Source organism: Triturus cristatus, chromosome 10 (assembly GCF_964204655.1).
Source record: "Triturus cristatus chromosome 10, aTriCri1.1, whole genome shotgun sequence".
Lineage (NCBI taxonomy): Eukaryota > Metazoa > Chordata > Amphibia > Caudata > Salamandridae > Triturus > Triturus cristatus.
In genome coordinates, this window is record NC_140593.1 from 1119630964 (window position 1) to 1119649049 (window position 18086).

Here is an 18086-nt window from a genome sequence, read left to right on the forward strand (position 1 = left end):
TCCCCAGTCCACCGTAAGAAGCTTTTCAACATGCTTATGAACATGCTTACCTTGATGAAGTTCTCAGAACTACAGAACTGTCCCTTTATACAACCATCCACCTTTTCATGTTGCAGTTTGTCCCCACAGCTTAGATTCCAGTTCTGCAAGTATGGTTCAGTTCCAGCTAGTCACTGACATTCTTCTAGGCAAGCAACCGCTGCATCCTCCAGTTTCAATTCATTAGGGAATTTTCTTCACCAGCTCTGTAGCTACGCATTGGAAGTGGTGATTTAGGTAGAACAGCAGACTTCTCTCCAGTAACTCTGGCCATCATGCAGGTACTGTTCAGTGCAATGGGATGGGAAGGCTTCTCTCCACGTCAGATCCAGGCTGATTGAAAAGTACTCTGCCTGACCCACTTCATTAAGACAAAGTGTGAACTTGTCATTGATTGTTGGGGATACCTAGACAGTCCTTATAAAATACTGGTGGTTTTCCCATTCCCGGAAATCCATGTATTTTCTATTCTAAGCATGTCCCAGGATCGTATGCACCAAAACATCTAAAATAGGTAATCTCCGACCTGGCTGTGCAAAGCTCTCACCAGTCACCAATCAATTGTGGTGATACCTAGGTATTTTCATCAGGGTTCCCGATCTCTGTATTGCAACAAACTTGAGTATTTTCTATCTTCGTTTTGTGCTTTATAGAATAAAACTATCCCAGAGTTCATGCTCCAAAAACCTAAAAATGTGAATCCCTGCCACAGTTGTGCATAACTCTCCCTTACATAGCAGCTCAATCCTGGCTACCCAGCTCGAGCCCTGTAATGTTCAAATTTAATCTTGGCTATAAAACCACCTGGCCCAGTCCTCCGACAGCCCCCGGCTCTGCTGGGCCTCTTGTTTCTCATTTTTAAATAGCAAAGTCTGCTAAAGAATTCTATGTATTGCACCCTCTTGGTTCCTCCCTCTGATCATTGACATTGTGAAGCCAGCCCCTTGTGGTTATCTGGAAAGCAATGCCATCAAAAGTGTGAATGTGTACTGCAGACACAAATGTCTAAACCTTCAGTAAAGTTAATGATTTGCTTCTCAAAACTGCTACAAAAGTAACCGAGAACAGGAAATTAACTTCATTACTGTTTTTTTCAGTGCGTATTCTCTATACATATATTGAGATAACACGTTCCAATTAGTTAATAATATAATTTCACATTATACTTTACGCAACAGGAGAGGTGTCCTGCAGCAAATGCTGCTCTGAAAACTTTCAAATCCTGTTTGGTTTTCGAATCGGTGGGAACTGCATCATGTACTCATATTCACCAAAAGGCATGCAATACCTTTATATGGGTAGTTAATAGTCGATTAAAAAGGTGAAGTGCCTAGAACATTTTCTTTCACTTCCCTATACCTAAAGTTCCTCAGTGAATCTTAAAGCGCCGGGACACTTGTTGTAGTAGCCATAGCTCTTTACTAACCTAGTCATTTTTGTATTTTAGTCTTCCAAAGCTTTGAATATTTTCCTTTATTGCACTGTTGAGTTTATTGGACACGCTCCTATTTTGTGCATGTCCTGGTAATTTACTGTCGGGGACATATAATAAATTTGTTTCCTCGCAGGTAACTAACTACTTCTTGTCCGCTTAATAAGTAGGTTGTGATCGTCTCCGAAATCAATGTGCAGAACTTCCAAAAGCGAAATTATTGCTTTTTATTTATAAGATTTCTGATTAACATAGAAACACGACTTGTCAGTTAAAAAACAAAATTCCTCACTCAATCCAAGGTCAATGTCTTTGTGAACTTAAGCAATATTTATGGTGCTTATAATGTGAGTACTTTCTGGGATGCCACCACGTACATTTGTGCCACATATTGCAAGATGAACTTCTCTCACGATTAACATGTCTTCATCAAGGGCGATGGATGTGTGCAAAAAACCATCTGGAGGCCTACTTTCACATACCAGTTTCTAATAGACTGGACCTCTCTGGGGTTTTTACCGGCCAATAATCTCTTCCATTACACCACTTCTGAAGAAGTGAACATTCTTATGTGAAGTGTTCTGCAAGAGTTGCATGTGACACTCCAACTGGGATTAGAGCTTGATCTCAGCAAATCAACTTTCATACCAGTTTAGAAGATCCCGTGCTTGGAAGCTATGATCAGTCAAAAGGTGCTGTACATTCTTTGCAAAAAGAGGGTGGTTTCTATCCAGTCATTCAGAGTTTTCATTTAAAGTACTTCTAATGGTGCAACATATTTGTCACTTTTTGTTTTACTAGTGTCATATGTTCATTGTGACCCACCCTCACCTGCTCAAACAAATATTGTAGGAATGGATATAAGTACATAGCCATTTAGAAGTTGAAGGCTGCCCACCTTGCCCTAAAATCAGTGTACCTTTCAATAGGATATGCACTGTATAAAGAACTGTATACATGGACCTACAGATGTTGGTAGATTGTTTTGAGAATTTTAGTGCAGAAAGAGGGTTGTATAATAAATCAATCAAAAACTAAATTTCTAACCATTAATCCACATAAGTCATTTAGCGGAACCATCACACTAGAGCGAGCAGAACTCTAAAGAGTCCCAGAATTTGACCATAACTTGCTCTGGACTCCCCAGGTGAAGAAGAGTAGTATGAACTTATGTCATCATGTGTCTGTGATACAGAGGATGTATTGAGCATCTAAAACTAGACCGATCCTACCCGCTCTGATAGTATATAATATAATGTGAAGGCGGAAGCAGACTGGGGTTTTTTGCAACATTGTCCTGTCAGGCAACAGTTGAGAACAACTTTCTGAGATCTTTGATTGCGCTCCAGAAGAGTACGCCTTTGTTGTCCCTGCGCTGGGATCTGGGTGTGAAACAGATTATCCATAAAGCACAGCTCATGCTGGTTTCATTTTGAAGACTTAAGTCATCACCTTCCCTAGTGGAGTACTATAATATTTTAAAGAAATAGTCAAACTAGACAAAAACCATAGGATCCACTGGATTAGGTCGATTAGAGCGATACTCTCTCAAATCGACCTTGAGGAATACTGGAATGATCATGATTGCCCCTTGATTCTTCCGAAGGCTACTCCTAAAGAAGGTTTTTGGTTCTCATAAATGGGCAACTGAGATGAGTAATAGGCAAGGAGCTTTAACTGCTGCTTTTCTCGATCTAAAATCACACCGTATTTGCAAATCTTTTTTAAACTACATTTCAGTTCCTTTAGCTAAGCAATTGTAAATCCGGTTTAGACATGGTACACTTCCTTTGCAGTCCTGTGCAAAATGGAAATCTAATGAAGATAAGAGAATGGCTTGTCCATTGTGTCAGTATCCAGATGAGAACCTGTAGCACTTTTTTTTGTTTTTTGCCCAGAGTATACGAAACCCAGGATGGCCTGGATTTTTTCTATCTGTAAGCAACTGTGAGCTAGGCAATGTGTAGTGGCGTTAGGGCTCTTGCGAGCAGAGACAAAGAATCCTTTGTCTGCGCAGTAGCAAAATATCTCCAATGGAGCTTGGAGTATTAGGGCAAAGCTGCTTAAGGGATCTGAGATAGATTTTGGAGAGGCATTCTAGAGTATACCTAGATCAAAGTAAAGATGGAGTCGTGGAGGATGTTTTTTTCTGCTGTTCCTAGCAAATGCCCTCCTTCCGAGACTAGGAGGTCTGTAGCTGTTCTAATGTTCACTCTTCCTATGTAAAAATGTATTATATGTATAATGAATTGGATGATATAAAGTAATGGTTTTAGCTTGGAATAAGAAGGATATGGGTGTTACATTTTGTTGATTCATGTATTTTAAAATGGCCTTATATTTGGTGTTTTATCCATATTTTTTATATTTTATTTTTTATATGCTGTACTTTTAAAGTTCAATTACCGAATAAAAAGTTGATGATGGTAACGATCAAAAGAACTGTAGAACATCTAAATGTAATAGGGAACACACTAATATCCAGATTTCCATGTAGTAAAGACGTGGAGCAAATAGCTAGGTTCCTGCGTTCCTGAACTAAAGCCCAAAGCTTGATAAATAACATAATTGTATAAATGGCTAATGATAGCACTGTCGGGGAAAGAAAAAAGAAACCAAGCTGAATAGCTAATTTTTGCTTAAATTGTTTAAATGATGATTGATGTTCTGCTCATGGAATAGCTTCCCAGTCTGTATACTTTTGCAAAACAAGCATTGTGATGTTACGACTCTTGTGCCAAATTTCTAACTGGTGCATAGTGTTAGATAAACTGTAATACAAAAATTCGATATAGGGATAGTTGGTTTTCATAGTGTCCGTTAATAAATTGTAATTTCAATCCATTTTTTACTCATAAAAGGTGCGTTACAATGTTGGAACATGACTGTTTTAAGAAAATAATGTTCTTATGCACACATAATAATTTTCATAACTGCATGGGTAGCTATTCCAAAGTGCCTCCTGTCTTCTATCTCTTCAGCTCCTGAGGGCTCTCCTCTGTGGAAGGACAAAGAGCACCATTACAGTTACTGGCTGCAGTGACTCTCTCCAAAATATGTACAGACAGACTCATTCCTAATGTGCCTTCCGCTAGCTGCCCATGGGGAGACCACAACATGTGCAAGCATGTAAGGCTTCTGTGGCGAAATGTCCTGATGCAGTAACTCCTCATTAAGAGCGAGTCCTGTCAAGCACCTGCTCCCACATCCAGGAAAAGCTGTGGAGATACTTCAGGTGCTCAAGATAGCTGACGGAAGTCTGCGTAATGCTAATCTACGATCCGCAGAAGGTCTCAGGTAGAACATACTGATGAACAATTCATGTGGGTACCACTACACAGGAATTGCGCAAACAGTTATAAACCCTCCATTGCCTCCCAGTCATGAGACTGGGTTTGGATTGAGTAGAGAGAAAAAATTACCCCATCATTAATCAGGTCTTTTCTAGACACCGCCATCAGCTGGCCCAGAGCCCACACCTCTGGTTTTCCACCATGCAGACCCTAATTATTATTTGAAGCAAACTGCCCCAACTGTACTTTAACTGACTGCAAAGCTCAGTGTTCTGGAACTTTACAAAGGCCCCTGAGCTGCAGCATTTTGGTTGTGAACACAAAACCCTCTGGTGTCCTGCTTTGAAATTGTATTCAGTTGTTGCTATATTACTATTAATTGAGTCTTTTACATCATGTACTCAATCGTTTTTTTTTTTTTTCTATTTGAAAGATATTGCTGTCACCTTATTGGACAGTTTTTCTCCTTTTGCTCAGTCTTTAGTCAGTTTGAAGGCATTTGATATTGTAGTGTACATTGACTAGCCCCAAGACACCTTAGGGTATTTGCGCGCTTTAGAAATCATATTAACATAACATATATTTTACTTAATGAGAGGGGAGTAGAGTCCGTGTCGATCTGTCTCATGAGCGTAACCATTGTAAAATGTTGGCGTGTTGTGAGCCGATAGACTACCCTGTTGTCTCTACAGGGTTATTGCTTATCATGTTAAGCCTGAATGCCTCCCAATACATGATCTGTGACCTTTTGTATAATGATCTTTATTATGTTATACCGTTGTGTTTAGTTTCTAGAATTAGCCTGTATTCCTTTGTGTAGGTTTCCTTTATGCACTGCGTAGGTACAGTATTGTTAACGGACATGCATGTCCTGTATCCCACTTCACATTAGGGCAGATACCTAGTATTACTTTTTAGGGACTAAGATTCATAGGGAATGAATATGAACAAATGAAATGCTCCAGTTTTATTCAATTTGTAAACTTTGCTCGCTGTTGCTATCAGAACGTGACCTGATCTTTGCTACCCTTTTGCTACATATTTTCTGTATTGGGTTGTGTATAAAACTAACCAGTAGTATACAAATGTGCATGTCCACTATGTCAGGTTGAGGGGTGGTGGGGAGGGATGAGTAGAACAAAGGTACTCTTGACAAACATTTCTGTGACAGAGGCTGCTTATTTGGCCCAGTATGCGCTCTTCCTTTGGTATAATTTAAGGGAGAGGGTCATGGGACCCAAAAATTTTATTTCTTTCTTCCTGCATAACTAGTATGCATTTTATTCTGAAGGCCAATGGAATCAATCTAGGTGTGACCAAGAATCACTCCTCAATTCTATCTGTTGGAAATTATGTGCATTTACTAATGGCCTTGTTACTTCTGCGACTCGGTGTCCGTTTTATCCAACTACCTATGTTGCATTGGTGACTTTACTTGAGACTTATCAATATTTCAACAGAAATTAAAACAGTGCTGCAGAATTCATGCAAGCATGATGGCCTGAAGGGGCTCGAATCCTAGTGTCTGTTTAGATCCAGAAAATAACTAAAGCTTCTCTTTTCAGGATTTGTCAGGGGATTTAACTAGAGGGCGTAAAATCTGTGCCATAAGGCTTTTTTCCAGGCTGCATTGAGTCGTTGCTACTTTATGTAGGACCTATAGACGCCAGTGATTGAATTATCACAGATTAAATTTCAAGAATACATAGTTGGATGTTGAAGAGGCAATTTTATTCATTATGTTTTCTAGGATTTCTTCTTCTGACATTTGTGCACGAGCTCACTATAGAATACAACAAGTATCTTATGGGAACAAGAGTGGCACGAGATCAGTTCTTCCCCTGCACATGTGTGTGTCATCGCAGTCTTATGAGAAGTTCTGTTCCATGCTCTCCATGCACCCTGTATCACACAGACATCATAATATACAGGTAACTGCCTATTATCTTATACCTTTGCCGTCACCATAAATGTCGTTCTCGTGGACAGTTTAAATGTTTTCAGTAAACTGGACCATTTCAATGATAGGCCTCTCCTGCTTTTCGGGTGAACAGACATCCCACTGTTAATTATAGTTCCCTTTTTTTCTTTTTGCTTGTTTTGCTCATTGCTGGTGTGCTGCGGTTTGTTGGGCACTTGTAAGTACTCAACAATTACACTTTTAAGAGCACTTTGTTACCACACTTCAAGTTGAGGATATAGTTCACTTAATGTCTTCTGTTTTATGGAATTGTAAAGGCTTCCAAAGACCGTCCTTGGCGTGCCTAATAGTTTACATCACTGATTTCATGGTTGGGAATAATCATCTCCTGCAATGGAAGCAGGGAAGCTATGCTTTTGAAACGCATTATTAATGCTCCATCATGTTATGGTTCACATATGTACGTGTTTGTATCCCCTGCCACCTCTTGATAAATCCCTATATACATTTGTGTTGCTTTTTATTAAATGCCTTACTTTTACTGTAAATGTTTGTCAAAAAAAGACTTATTGATACAAAGGGTGAATGCACATTGCAGCTCTTCATGTGATCTAGCCTCCTTAGTAGGATGCCACTTTAGGATTCCCAAACGCTCAGTTTAATTTCTCTTCATTTCACTCTGCTGGATACACTTCCATTACTCCATATGGATGTTTTAATGTCCAGAAGCATCATGTCTACTGCAGTACAGTCCTACTAGTTTACAGCAGACTTAAGTGTATGTTCCCAGTTGTTTCTTGGGGTTAACCAGAATACATTGACGTTTTGCAGCCTCCTGAAGAAGTTGGCAGGTTTCAACATGCAGGACATGTACTTTAACTCCCTGCCATCAAACTAAAAGCAAAAAGACCATGCAGCCTGTCTGATTCGTGGAGAAAATGGTTTTGTGTGACAATTCCTTCTGATTCCAGCCACACAACACCTCAATGACCCGTACCTCCTTCTATTGTCTTCTGAATAAGTGTCAGGATGCTCCTTGCGGAGTGACAGGCTGCACTTTATAAATACCACTTTACTTTACATTACATTACAAAATTACAATGGGGATTATTCCAAGTGATGGTGCTAAGATGACAGAAGTTTAGACCCATGTTTCAAATCCACTTGAATCCTCACCCGCCCTTTTCCCGTCTAGCAGCTTCTTGTGAATAGCAGCTACTTTTACTTTGGCTGCTTTTCCAACCAGTATTTTGGCATGTTTGATACCTACATAGGCCACGTTGAAGCCTTCATCTTCCGCTTCAGTTTGAGATCAATAAGTGGGCAGATCGTGATCCAATCGTACTTTCTCTGTTTCCTGGGGAGTGGAACCTCAAGGACTTCAAAGTCTGTTCACGCAATCTTGTTCAATTTACTTCAGCAATTGCTTCCACTGTAGCACTGCATTATGTATTGAGGACTGTCTTCCCAGTGTTTGGAGTGCTTAAAGAATATCACCCACCTGGAAGATGTCCTCCTCCGTTCATAATTACATATTTTATATGTAATGCAATTCTCACTTAATGAGTTCTATGATCTTTATGGCATGTAAAGGCACAAATAACCGTATACCTTTTGTATAGCAAACACTAAGCTAAACTGTTTTGTCCTTGAAGTCTGTAAAAGGTTAGATCAAGAGCACGAGCGATGAAAGTGTTTCATGGAAGTGCCTGCCACATCACATTGTTTTTGTCCCCAAACCTCCTCAAGAGAAGGAAGATTACATTTATTATTTCTCTGGCAAGCAGAGGTGGCATGGCAGCCATAGTGTTTTCCACCTGCACAGTTCAGAATAAAGGAAGGCTTCCTACTGTGCCCTCATGAACACTTGATTGTACAATCGCCTTAACTGGCAGTACTGGGAACCTGACCAAAACATGGTGGGATTTACCTGCAGGTGCGAGTGCTGCAAAATGCTATTTCTGCTACCCACACGCTGCCATACTGGTAGGGTAGACCATGAGTGTCCTGTACGTGTAGGAGTGTATGAGACTTTACTTTAAGGGATTGCACTTGTTTTAACACTGTTTATAAATCTGTGATTTTTGCTTTTTTAAGTTTACAGCTTGTTTTTGCCTTTGTTAAATCTGCAGCTACACAGGAGTCTACAAAAAGGTGGAAGAGTTTATGAAAAAGGCAGAAAAAGAGAAGCCGAAAAGTGCTGCTGTCGTTCTCCTAGGAATTGTGAAAGAGCTTGTGTTTCACAGGGAACCACCACTGTGAGCATTTTTACTTTACCATTTTCAATGATTTCTGCAGAAATAAACTAGAATGCAAATGTCATGACGCTACCAATCTGCACTTACCTGCACTTACCTGCACTTGGTCTCCATTTTTATCAGAGTATGCAGTATGATTTTTATAGTATGGTGATCATTTATTGCAATTTTCAAATGTTTGAAATGGAAACAGTCTGCAGGATTTTGAAAGCAATTTGCACAAAGCGGTATTCCTTTTTACCTCGTTAGATGGTGCTACTCTTTGGTGTGGAGGGGATGAGGTCTTGGCTAGTATCTTTGCTCGATATTTGAGATACCAGTTAAGTACAGAGATCCTGCACCTACACCAGTGAATTTTGCCTAGTTCATGTAAAAGGCCTCCCAAATCATTCTCCCGAGTTCGGACTGCCAGGCCTCTGCGTACTAAAGTAGCCTCCACTAAACTTGAAGGGTGGTGGGTACATTAGACCATCTGTGTTTAGGCTAATAAATAAATTAAAGAAGAGTTTGTCCAGATTCTCTGGCACCAGTTCTGTGTTGTGTAGCTCAGACACCCCTTGTGTAGTTTCAATGTTGCAGTCCTGGGGTGTTGAAGTTTAAGAAGGCACATCCCTCCGTGCCATGTTATTTTGTCCTCCCTGTGGATTTTTATAGTCCTACTTATCGTGTGCATGCTTGGCTAGTTCTATTAATGAAGGATGCTTCAGGAGGCTTTAGGGGACTTTACTACTTCAGGGATTTTCCTGTGGCACAACAAAATTCCCTTTTTATGCAGTATTGGAGTTAAGGAGATGGAGATAAAAAGAGAGGGAGGGTAAAAGTCAGAGGAAATGACAAAATGAGTGCAAGAGTCCGAAGGAAAAAAAAGAGCAATGTGGGGAAAAAAGATGCAGGGTGAGCGATGGTGCCTAAAGGTGTAGTGTTAATGAATTATGAAAGAACCCAAATTGCTGCTTAACAAGCCTGTGCAAAAAATTGAAATAACCAAAGCTGTGTAATGAAGATTCATAATGCGCTATCCACCAGAGCGGGCAGATTTGAGTGGACCATGAACAAACCATGCAGGTCCTGCTTTTCAAGTGATGTGGTCCCAGCTCCTTACTGCAGTGGAGATTGTTTAATATGTTCCTTGATTGATCTGTAGAGGCCTGGTCCGTCAGAGCATAATGTGAGCGACAGATCTGCAGTCCACGGCTCAAACTGTCACAGCTGCGTAACCTAAAAGATAGGTCTGCTGTCTGTGACCCAAGCCTGTTAGGTAGCTATCCAGTCTGAAACCTGGATTTGTAGACTGTGCTCTTGCTATGTACCGCTGCTGGCATCCCTTCCCCAATGTCCTGGAGCCTGGAATCACCACATTCATGCTTGGGCTCCAAAGAAGTGCTGCACAACTGCTTGTAGGAAAGCACTTAATAGGTACTGGGTGTCGCATGAACTAGCTTATCCAATTAGTCCATGTTTAAGAACATTGCTAATATCATTTGTATTCGTTATTTGTAATTAGGTGCATGTAATGAACCAATAAATACTAAAGGTATTAATACTAGAAACAACCTATTGCAATGCTTCTTCAAAGTGTCTAAAGTATGCTTTTGTTTTTAGTACTATTTTAAATGAGGCCTGGGGGCCTTATGAGTTTGACGGTCTGATGGACTGCCAAAGCCACGGTGGTGGTGCTGCTACTGCTGCACCGGTGGCCCGACTGCCCTATTAGAAGTAGGGCGGGTGGACCGCCATGGGACCGCTGCTGCCAGGGATCCGCGATCCCAGACGGTCTTGCAGCAGTCTAAGGCCCCTAATATGCAGGCGGTGCCGCAGCGGCACCGCCAAGCATATTGGGAGTTTCCTCACCACCACAGTTTTCATGGTGGTCAACCCTCCATGAAAAGTGTCGGTGAGAAATCAAAGAGGGGAGGGTCCCCGTTAACTCTGCGCCAGGGGATTCATGCAGACTTCTAAAGTCATAATAAGGCCCCAAATCTGATTTCTGTGACAGGCACTGCCTGTCCAGTAAGTTTAATGCGCCTGGATTATGCGATGCAGCAAGTTAGTAACACTTCCTTGAGTGCACATCTGCCAAACTGCACAGAATGCCCATTTGATTTGAACACTGTGCATGTTATTAAAGTAAGTGTACTCAAGTTAAGACATTGCCTCTGTGATGTCCGAGCTACTTGTATCCCAAATAGTGTTCAAGGCAATTTCTCAGTTTGCGTGTAATGCACACAGTGCCTAAAGCACATTAAGTGATTGAAATGTTTAAGATGTTGCGTTCCTTTTTAAAAAAAATGTTTTTATTATTATATCTGTTATTTCACAGTTCTGTGTACATTCATCTCCAAACAAATGTATTGCGGATCCCATAATATTTAGTGCCTGCAAGATGTCCCAAATCTTTCTACTACATACCAAATTCCCTGTAATTTAGCATGTAGGAGGTTGTCCATGGGTGTTAAATCTTCTTTGTGAAGCCAGCCCAACCTTGCTGATATTAGCCTACTTTTTCCTGCACCTCTTAATGGATTCCTTCTGATTATTATTTATTATTTTGTCTTTGTTCATTAAAATGTATTAAACGCAATATATGTATTTTTTCACTAAAATTAGGATCTTAATTAACCAGAGCAGTTGCTTAAAAAAAAAAAAAGTTATAGGTTGCGTTTGTGAAAGATATTAAGTTTCAAGGTCAGAAACTACAAACATTAATACACAGTTCTTACCTGTGACAGATCTTGAATAGTAAGGAGAATTGAAGTGAGTTGAGTGAATATAAACATCCATAGTCCCAATTAATTTAGTTGTGCAAAGCTATCTATTTCTCGAGGTGTCTCCTGAAGTATTACTCATGACCTCGACGTTTCAATGCAGTACTTCTCTTAGAGTGCAAGGTATATGGCTCACATAGCCAACCATTCCTTTTCATATTGAACTTGCTTTTCTAATTCCTCATTTTTATAAATTAAAGCGCTCCTTTCTTTAAGCAAGATAATAGCAGATTCTCCACACTTCCCTTGTACTTGCATCACCCAAGTCGATGATGTACCTTGGAGTTTGCCTACATTCACCTGTGTGTCTCATTGAACAGAGTATATGTTGTAGTGGTTGCCAGAATGCGTGCAAACTGGTTCTATTCTCTGAAAAAGAGCATAGTTTGGTTGCTGACTTTTTCCAAAGTGTTGAACCCTTTGAATGCTCTCTGCATAGTATGTCTTTTGAAGTAACCAGTAGGCTTTAGTCAGCAAGATCATAACAGGGAAACCTATTACACAGTCATTTGACTCTACTGAACCACACCAAGGCCGTTCTTTCCACCTGCCCCAAGTCAACCCAACATCATCTAATTGCTTTTTTATGCCTTGTCCTTAATAATGAAGCATATGACCAGTAGGGGCTCTAAATCTTGGGCCTTTTCACTTTATGCTCAAGCTTTTAGGACCTTTGGTAACCTGAAGCTGATGTCTTGTACTGCAGCAATCCAGGTTAGTGTTCGATCTCCAGGGGATAAGTCGACAGTCTTTCTTCAGGGTAAGGTGGTTCTCTCATCCCACCCTTTTTTAGTTTAAAATGTGCTATTCATAATCCATTTGAGATTTGTCTCCCACTCATATTTCCATGCTTTCATGGATTTTCTGCATATGACGTACTTCAAAACGTTAATGATAGACTCGCATGCTTTGTTTATATTGCTGGGACAGAGAACGTCTCTCTTCAGACCAGTGTATTCTCCCACCCATTATTGACAGATAAGAAAAATGTATAATGTTGTTACTCCTTACTTTGGGCAACCCAACACAGTTTGTTCTGGTGTATTCTGCTAGATGCAAAGCAACCTCAGTAAATGTCTGTAGGACTGTGCTCATTGACGGTATCTGCATGACTGTTATAAGCATTTGCCACAGTCCTCCCTAAGGCACTACTTTTATGAATATTTTTAAATCTGCGTGCTTCATTCATTGCCTGCCCAATACTGCTTTTTCTGTTCTTAATTTTGTCTTCTTGCTGAGAAATCTATCCCGTAGTTGTTGAATAGTGAATAGCCTAGGCCAAGGAGTAGGATAAATATACACTTGTTGTGACTGTTACATTAAATTCAAGGTTCTCTCTGCTAGTGCCAGCACTCTTGAGTTTAACCCACTGCTACCATTAAGCATTATTACACTTAAAGGCTCCCTCTTAATGCCCGAACTGGGAATGGTGAGCACCTTTGCTGGACGAAGTCATCTAGCTACTCCTGCAGACTCAGATTCTTAAGATTGCATACTCTGAATGGAATGCTCTACTATTAAAGCTCAGGAAAATTGATGCTTTTTCGGTATGTGGGAGATCTGGAGGTCTCAAGGTACCAAAATATGTTTGTAGATTTGGCTTTAGTAGCGAGGGGATATAGCCTAAAATTAGGGCAGTCCCACAATCCAGTTGATGTACAGCTAGTATAGAAATTAACAATTGCATATAGAAGCCAAAAGGGTCCTGTAAAAAGTCGAGGGTGCCTGATTAATTGTAAAAGTATGTTGTCCCTTGACCTGCTATTCTGATTTCTCCTAAACAAATGCTATTAACATGTGGAGGTGTGTGCATTATGGATTGTAAATGCAAAATCCACTAGGTTCTGTTTCTAAATTTCGTGTTGATTTTATGGGAATGCTATTAAGCCTGTACTTCATGTACAACCAGTTGACTGTAAAATTTGTTCGTTATTGCATATTTCCATAAGTAAAAAAAAACGATCAAAAAGAATAATAGAATACAGCAATTTATTCATGTAAATATGAAGGCCCTCGCTGCATGCATAAAGAACTTGGGCAGGGACCATCCCTGAATTAAGAATGCTGGTAGTGAGCATGAACTTTGGACACCAATGTTAATTAAATCTGTTTCTAAGTTAATTGTGCCACAATTTGAACCCATGCAGAAATGAAAATATCATATATTTTGTATTGAAAGATCTTTATTTTTTTATTTTTTCAATATAAGGTTATCCGTAAGGATACAGTAACTACATGCATCATTGATTGACATACCATTCACTATTTATGAAGTAAGGAAGGTGATGCAATAAGATATCAGTTTCCGATTATGTCCGATTTTAGGGTCCATCAAACCATCAAATTTGTAGCGGTACAGACAAAGCATCAAACGTTAGACATCACCAAAAATGTTCTGCATAAACTCATCTTGGGCCCAAAGCACAGCTATTCCTCCTACACGATCAAAAATATAAAGCAAGTATAGCAATTGTTCGAATGAACCTGATGTTGTTCTATGTCTAATGTATGTTAAATTGATCAGGACCTTAGTGTTCTTGAGTCTTGCCTGTTTTAATATAGTCTATACCAGACCGCTGAAGAAAAATATCACAAAATTATTGAATCTACTGAATCAAGCAACCTAGCTCGGTCTTAAATCATATGGTTTGATTTCTATATGTTCATGCTGTCAACGATCTACATTGATTTCCATAGGCTCAAAGTGTGAAATTTAAACTCCTTTTTATGGTCTTCAAACATCGAGAGTATGGCCTCCTAAATTACAGGCTTTCTTTCTACACTGCATGTTACACACTGTCCTGAGTTGTACTGAGCTAAACCTGGTCTCACTATCCAGATACAACTGCCAGAAACATGGGAGGACAATCAAATTGTTGGACTCTCAACTCTGGAGCTCTTCAAGTCAAATCAAACACTCCAACTTTGAAGCACCAGTATAAATATCTGAGACTGCCCTTCCCACCCTTGGTCCCCTTAATAGACAGAAGATTAATGCAGTTGATCCCAACCTATTAACACTTCAGGCACATTTTATTAGGATTAGGGACAGTTCTGTAGTAGGGGATCTCTGTGATAGTCATAATCTAGTGAATAGTCCCGCCCATGTGCGGGGACCCCGGAGTAATAAAAAATAATCTCTTAAGGTGTCAAATCATGCAGACCTGCATCCACCCTTAAGAGAGAATTTAATTTAAAGACAGATAATGCAGCCTATACCCACAGGCTACACTGTCCAGTACTTCAACTAGAAAATTCCACCAACATCCACAAACAGCACTGCCTGTCCAGCTTTTTCTACAAAGGAAAAAACCTGCCTCTACCAGCAAAAGCCTCTGGAATGATAGAGCGGAAGGAATGGACAGACAAGCCCCATAGGCTGCCATTATGTGGCTCAGAACAGGATACTGTGCCTTTAAGAAAACTTTCCAGTATCCCAGAATGCACAGCAGGTCCCTTTTACTTTCAGTTCTTTTTTCCGGCTCCTGCTAGCAGGACCCTGGAGCATTGAGCTCTCCCTTTTCAAGGGTTTATTTGGATTTGTTCACCTTTCAAGTGATTTAGTGTTAGTAAAGACCTTTCCTTCTGGTGTTGTCAGCATGCCTGGCTTGTTTGACAAGTGTCCTGATTGTGAAAGGAAGAAGGCTAAGTCAGACCCACACAGGGTGTGCATCATCTGCCTTCCCCAGTCCCACGTGCCGGAGGAGTGTGAGATCTGCCACTCTTTTTCAGCCAGGACCCTGAGAGAAAGGATGAAGATCAGGCTCCAGGTCCTGGAGGACAGAAGGCTGAAGGCACAAGGTGGGTCTGGAGGGGCTGATTCTGCCCATGCTGAGGCCTCTGGGGGTCTCCCCAGGGGCAGGAAGACTAGCAAGCGTCCCCATTCTCCGCCGACGTCTAGGGCGTCGACGGCGGCGTCGAGGGGGATGACTACGGTCTGTTCGCCATCTCCCCAGGGCTCTGGGGAGAAGCGGCGTCGACGATCGACGTCGAGGGAGCTGAACAGGCCGCCGTCGACGGCATCATCTGCGACGTCGACGTCAAGCCGTCAAGCCTTCGGCGTCGAGATCAGGCCCGGCGTCGGCGCTCGCCGTCGAGGGGAGATCGCCGGTCGCCGTCGGCGAAGAGAAGGTCGCCGTCGAGGGGCTACCCGACGTCGCTGGCCAGCCGACACTCGTCGTCGAGGCGGCGGTCGACGTCGAGGAGATCGACGTCACGAAGATCGACTGTAGGAGAGTACGGTCTGCTTTCTATGTTCACCCCCACTTTTTGCTTTTGCTTTACTGGTTTTCGACTTAGATGTGGCTGTGGGCCTGCTAATCAGACCCACAGCCCTGCTGTTCTCTCTCTAAATTGATACTATGTACTTTAGGTGCATAACCCATTTGGATAGGGTCACCTTATTGGCCCCTGTACAGTGTACCTTAGGTACCCAGGGCATAGGTGTACCCTAGGCCTACCAGGGGCTGCAGCATGTATTATGCCACCCCTGGCCTGGCCTTCCATTATGACACAACTGGCTGATCACTCAGCTGGGGCAAGGTCGTGTAATCACCCCTTGCTTAGGTGTAGTATTCCTATACCTAACTTACATATAGACACATGTGTACCTATCAGCCACTCCTATGGCAGGCCTTAACAATCCTGGAGGCAGAGTGCTTGGTAACATGTGAGATGGTGCTCTAGCATGAGCTGAGCCTGTCTGCAGCTTTCGCAACCATGTCCTTATAGCTGTTCTATGATACAGCCTACCATATACTCTTAAAGTGCCTTATAATCTTAAACGGTTATGGTAACTATGGTTTGGCTTTATCAAAACATGTCGTGTAAGGTGTCTAACACTTTGGAATAATACCCCCATCCCATTTCTGGGGATGAGGATATTATCCCTCCCTTCTAGAGGGAGAAGACATGTTGTAACCTACTTACCCGGTTAAAGTTAACCAGAGCCCCAGCATCACAAAATGGATGCTGCTGCCACAGACACGAGTCTGACCTCCTGCTGCTGGGAGTGATCCCGGCAAGGGAGGCTTGGACAATAGGTTTCCTGCCTTGGGAGGTGCGAGCACCACCCCAGACAGGCCTTAGTGTATTGGGGCAGGGAGGGATGAAAAGAATGAGACATGCCTGGGGCACACAAGGTGTCCCGTGCATAGTCCAGTTCAAACTGGTGCTGGGGCTCTCCAGCCCCAGTCCTGGCGCGAAACTGGACAAAGGGAAGGGGGTGTAACCACCCCCCTCCCAGGTCCCACCCATAAGGCGTGACCTAGCAGGTAACCCAGCCCCCCAGATTTGGATAAGAGTGCTAGCTGGGCCCCAGGAGATAAGATTATCCTGAACCTGCAACTTGAACAGAAACTCTGGACCTTCGACATTCGACGAAAGAAGAAGACTGAAGAATCTCCCTTGTGGCCAAGGAGTGGCTACCCTGTGCAAACAGGCACCATCAAGAGACTACCCTTTGCTTTGCTGAAGTTCTACGAGGGACCGACTGCAGAGCCCGACCAGAGCCTTGACTTCCAGACTTCTCCGACCCTGATCCACATCCACAGCCGAGCTGAGATCCGTGGAGGCGAAGAGAGACGTGGGACCGGCTACCTGGGAAAAGTGGCGAGTATCTTCCAGCGCAGCTTCTGAGGCACCCTCGAAGTTGTGCACCGGGGATTGAGAAGCCCCAACCCCAAGCACCATCTGCACCGAAGATCAGCCCCCCACACTCCACGAGTCCTGCGTGGGGCCCTTCTGCATTTTCCTGCTTGCCGCGCCTGTCCGGTTGCTTGCCCGTTGGCTAGTGGCCTTTGTGACGACGCATCCAGAAATCTCCACTGCTGGTTTGGCTCCTCCAGACTGGCTCCCGCTTCCTTGCAAAAGAGAAGCACCCCAGACCTTCCTGGTCTGCACCAGAAGCAAGTCCTCCGTTCTTCGTGGGTTCCGCTTGCCAAGGCTTGGTGAGTCCTAGTCCAACTTCGACGCCGCCGCCAGCAAGAGCCTCGTGGGACAGCTCGCCTCCTGGTCCTGGTCGTCCTCGACGTTCCCGGGTCCTCGTGGCTGCAGCGACAAGCTTCACCTTCAACTGCAATCTTCACGACATCGCCTGGTTCCTTCCTGGTTCCACGTGGTCACTGGCTAGTGACCTTGACTCTGTCCCTTCTGCTTGCAGGTCTCCTCTCTTCTTGATCCCAGCCTTGGGATCCACCGGACACTCTTCACTGACTGCCTGTCAGCAACTTTCCTTCAGGCATCCATAGAAGTCCACGACGAAACCCGACGCAAGTTCACACCTATGCACCCGCAGCCCGTGGGCTAGGTAACTTGGGTACTTCGGTGCTCACAAGGGTAGTGACTATCCTAGGATCTAGTTTCCGAGTCTCGACTCTC

The 18086-nt window shown here is 42.5% G+C and overlaps 1 protein-coding gene across 1 annotated transcript in view; it reads left to right on the plus strand.

Annotated features, from left to right (window-relative positions):
• The window catches only part of LOC146796670 (uncharacterized), a 440337-nt gene that overhangs the window by 211988 nt on the left and 210263 nt on the right, over positions 1-18086 (plus strand). The window contains exons 6-7 of the mRNA XM_085629345.1: positions 6515-6695; positions 8818-8943. Coding sequence (XP_085485471.1) covers positions 6515-6695; positions 8818-8943 — 307 coding nt within the window. The remainder of the gene's footprint in view (positions 1-6514; positions 6696-8817; positions 8944-18086) is intronic.